The sequence below is a fragment of the Zea mays genome, chromosome 2 (assembly GCF_902167145.1).
Source record: "Zea mays cultivar B73 chromosome 2, Zm-B73-REFERENCE-NAM-5.0, whole genome shotgun sequence".
NCBI lineage: Eukaryota > Viridiplantae > Streptophyta > Magnoliopsida > Poales > Poaceae > Zea > Zea mays.
The window spans coordinates 71,452,568-71,456,016 of NC_050097.1; the positions used below are offsets into that span (position 1 = coordinate 71,452,568).

General features: G+C 55.3%; 1 protein-coding gene across 1 annotated transcript; it reads right to left on the minus strand.

The window, feature by feature from the left end:
* Positions 1-332: 332 nt before the first annotated feature.
* On the minus strand, positions 333-2,906 carry LOC100285383 (uncharacterized). The gene is made up of 5 exons (NM_001372212.1): positions 2,710-2,906; positions 2,357-2,618; positions 1,543-1,754; positions 1,341-1,428; positions 333-934 (listed from the first exon to the last, which is right to left on the minus strand). The coding sequence occupies exons 1-5, from the start codon at positions 2,716-2,718 to the stop codon at positions 369-371; spliced, it is 1,137 nt and encodes a 378-aa protein (NP_001359141.1). The 5' UTR covers positions 2,719-2,906; the 3' UTR covers positions 333-368.
* Positions 2,907-3,449: the final 543 nt, after the last annotated feature.

The window sequence follows — 3,449 nt, forward strand, 5'->3', positions numbered from 1 at the left end:
TAAAGATAGCTAGCGTCCATAAACCGACAAAGTCCACGCTTACTTTACACCAGGAAAAAAAAGATGAAAGGAAGGGTTAAAATTACAAAAGAAAGAAGAAAAAAAATAAGAGCGAAATCTACCCGCCCCTCCTCCCCCCCCCCCCCCCCCCCCCGAAAAAGCCTGGTACTTTTGTTTTGTTTCAAACAAAGTTGCCCATTTGCTTCGCTCAGGGGACACTGCTGGATGCTGCATTTCTCTCAGGGGACCTCCCTCCCTACCTCTGGCTCTGGCTTATGCACGCAGCTCCCTCGCTCTTCCCACCTTCTTATTATTCTTTTTTTTTCCTTTTCTCCCCCTCTCTCGCCAAGGCTCCTTCTGTTTTTTAGTTACATGACGGAGCATGCGTTGGGGTTCTCGTCGCTGAAGATCTGCGGCGCCATGGGCTGGTGGTGCGGCGGCGCGTACGCCGCGTACGCCGGCGCCGGGTACACCGGCTGGTAGACGTACCCCGGAGGCGGCGCGTAGTAGCCTCCCGGGAACGGGAACCTCGGGTAGTGCATGTACATGCTGGCGGCGGCGGCAGCGGCAGCGTCTTTATCTCCCTCCTTTTCCTCCACCTTCTCGCCGCCACCGCCGCCCTCCTTCTCCTCCTCCTGCTTCTCGCCGTCCTTCTTCTCTTCCTCCTTGCCCCCTTCCTTCTTCTTCTCCTCGCCACCGCCATCGCCTCCTCCTTCCTTCTCCTTCTCCTCCTCCTGCCCCTTCTCCTCCTCCTTGGCCCCCGTGTTGTCGCCGGCGCCGCTCTCCGGCGGTGGCGCCGGGACCGGCTCGGACTTGACGACGGCCGCGTGCTTGCCGGTGCGCTTGTACACGTACTCCGCCAGCTTGGACTCCTCGAACACGCCCTTCACTGCCACCTCCGACGCCTTGAGGTCTGGCTCTGCAGATTGCACGCCTGCACACCACGCCCATGCATGCATCAACGACGACGACGACACAACAACACGATGCATCATTGTTTCTAGCTGGTTCACAACGGGTGGGGTGGGTATGGGTGGGTGGATGAGTTTATTCATGCCTCGACAAACTCGTATGTTTGTATGCATCCATTCATTCACCACTCTGAAAAAGATGCGTCAATTAATGCATGTGCTCCGAATCATTTCAACTCATCAATAAGAAAACGAGCAGAGGGTGGTTTGGGCAAAGCTGAATAATGCCTGAATAATCGTCACACTTATAGCTACTCCAGAACAGGACATGTGGATGTATGCAGGGTGGTACTAATGATATGGGTACAAATGCATGAAAACGACCATACCAAAAATAAAATAAAAAATGATGGCAGTGGGAGCACCGACCTTTCATCTTGAGGATCCTCTTCCTGATCCCCTGGGCGCAGGCCTCGCAGTGCATGTGCACCTTCAGCACCACGGCGATCACCGGCGGCTTACAGGGAGAAAAAAAAGAAAAAAAAACATTCTCACATCAGCAAAGGGGAGCAAGATTGTTGATGGGAGGACAAGTATGCGTCTCATTGGTAGTGGTACGGTCTGGGTTCACCTCCTTCTTCTCCTCCGGCTTTGGCGGCTCGGGCTCCTCCTCTGCCTTCTTCTCCTCCGGCGGCGTTGGCGGCGGGATCGGCGACAGCAACTCCACCTTGCGGCCGGTCTTCTTCTGCACGCGCTCCACCACCCTCATGGGGTCGGCGGCCGCCTTCTTCCCCTTCACCACCACCTTGTGCGACTTGGAGTCGGCGACCACGTCCTCCACTCCTGCGTGCAATTTCCCGCTTCAGTTCAGCACACGCATGGGCAAGCCGCCGTTGCGTAGCTAGCTTAGAACATTGTTCGAGAATCATCTGCAGCAAAGCATACTCCTAGTCTCCTACACACGCATGGCTGACTGGCTGAGGAATGAATCGGCTTCACTTTTTTTTCTGGGGGCTCTGACCTCTGAGAGAATGACGTACGCTTGGTCGAGCAGGCCGTCATACTACCAGCCTGCCCCTGCCCCTGCCCCTGCGCCCTGCCCCTGCCCTGCCCTTTTGTCGAGCCATCTCGGCGGAGGGATCTCTCTCTAGTCAGGGAGCCTGGATGGGTTCGTGTGCAATTGCTACCATTGCATGAATCCCCCACCCCCTGCCTTCAAACCCATCCATGAACCGCAGCAAGAATAACCCCCGAAGCAAGTATACTAAATCTGGAATTCTTTTTCCTTTCTTTCTCTTTCTCTTTTTTTAAAGAGAGAGAGAGAACCGATCAGCGTACAGATACTACGTGTTACCGCAATGAGAAGAAACTGAGAAAGCAAAGGAGGAGGAGGCTAGCAGTAGCAGCGGAGTTTGAGGACAGGCAGAGGGCAGAGCATTTATTACCGTCGAAGCGCTTGAGGATCTTCTTGACCTTGCGGGCGCATCCCTCGCAGTGCATGTAGACCCGCATCTCGACCTCCTCGGGCGGCGGCGGCGGCGGGGGGGGAGGGGGCGCGTCGTCCTTCTTCTCCTCCCCGTCCTTGGGCTTGTCCTCCGCCGCCGCGGCGTCCTTGGGCTTGTCCTCCGCCGCCGCCGTGGCGTCCATGGGCTTGTCTTCCTTCTTCTTCTCCTCCTCTGCCGCCTCCTTGGGCTTCTCCACCTCCGCCTGCAATGCAAGGCCACCACCGTCACCGTCCGTCAGGATGACCGACCTGAGCACCGTCGAAGCGGCGTCCGTTCCCGACGGCCAAACTCACCTCGCCCATGCGGCCTGCGCTGTGTGCCCTGCTCTAGTCCCTTCACACTCACACACTGTACTGCTGCTGCTGCGACTGCAAAGCTCCTCCACTCCTCGGTGACCGAGCGGTGCGGGTGAGTGCCTGTGGTGGTGGCTGCCTCTGTGCTGTGTGCTCTGTGTCTGTGCTCTGCTCGCGTGTCTGTGACGCCGGCCGGTGGGTATGTATAATGGGATGGGTCACCTATATGTAGCGAGCGGGGAGGGGAATGGGTGGGCGCCGCTAACCGAGGCCGGCCTGCGAGATCCGCATGGAAATGATTCCGGCGTCTCTCCTCCCTTGCCTCCCTCTCACTCCATCTCTCTCTCTCTCTTGGAAATTACTAGCAGGCACCGACGAGACGAACACCTACCTGGCTGTAAGAAATCACTAAGAGCTTGTTCGGTTAGCTCTCAATCCATGTGGATTGAGCGGGATTGGATGGGTTTGAATCCCAAACAAGTCAAACTTCTTCACAATTTTTTCCAATCCCATCCAATCCATGTGTATTGGGAATAACCGAAAAGCCCTAACTGTGAATAAACATACTGCAGCGCGCCGCGCGCGCGTGGGTAAGTTCCTTTTTATTGCTGCTTGGAGAACGAGAGGGAAGAAAAGATTCTTTTTTGGACGATGTAATAATAATAAATTATTACTTACTGTGTGTTTTTACCCAGTACTCCAGATTTACTACAACTATAATTATACTAGTAATAATAATA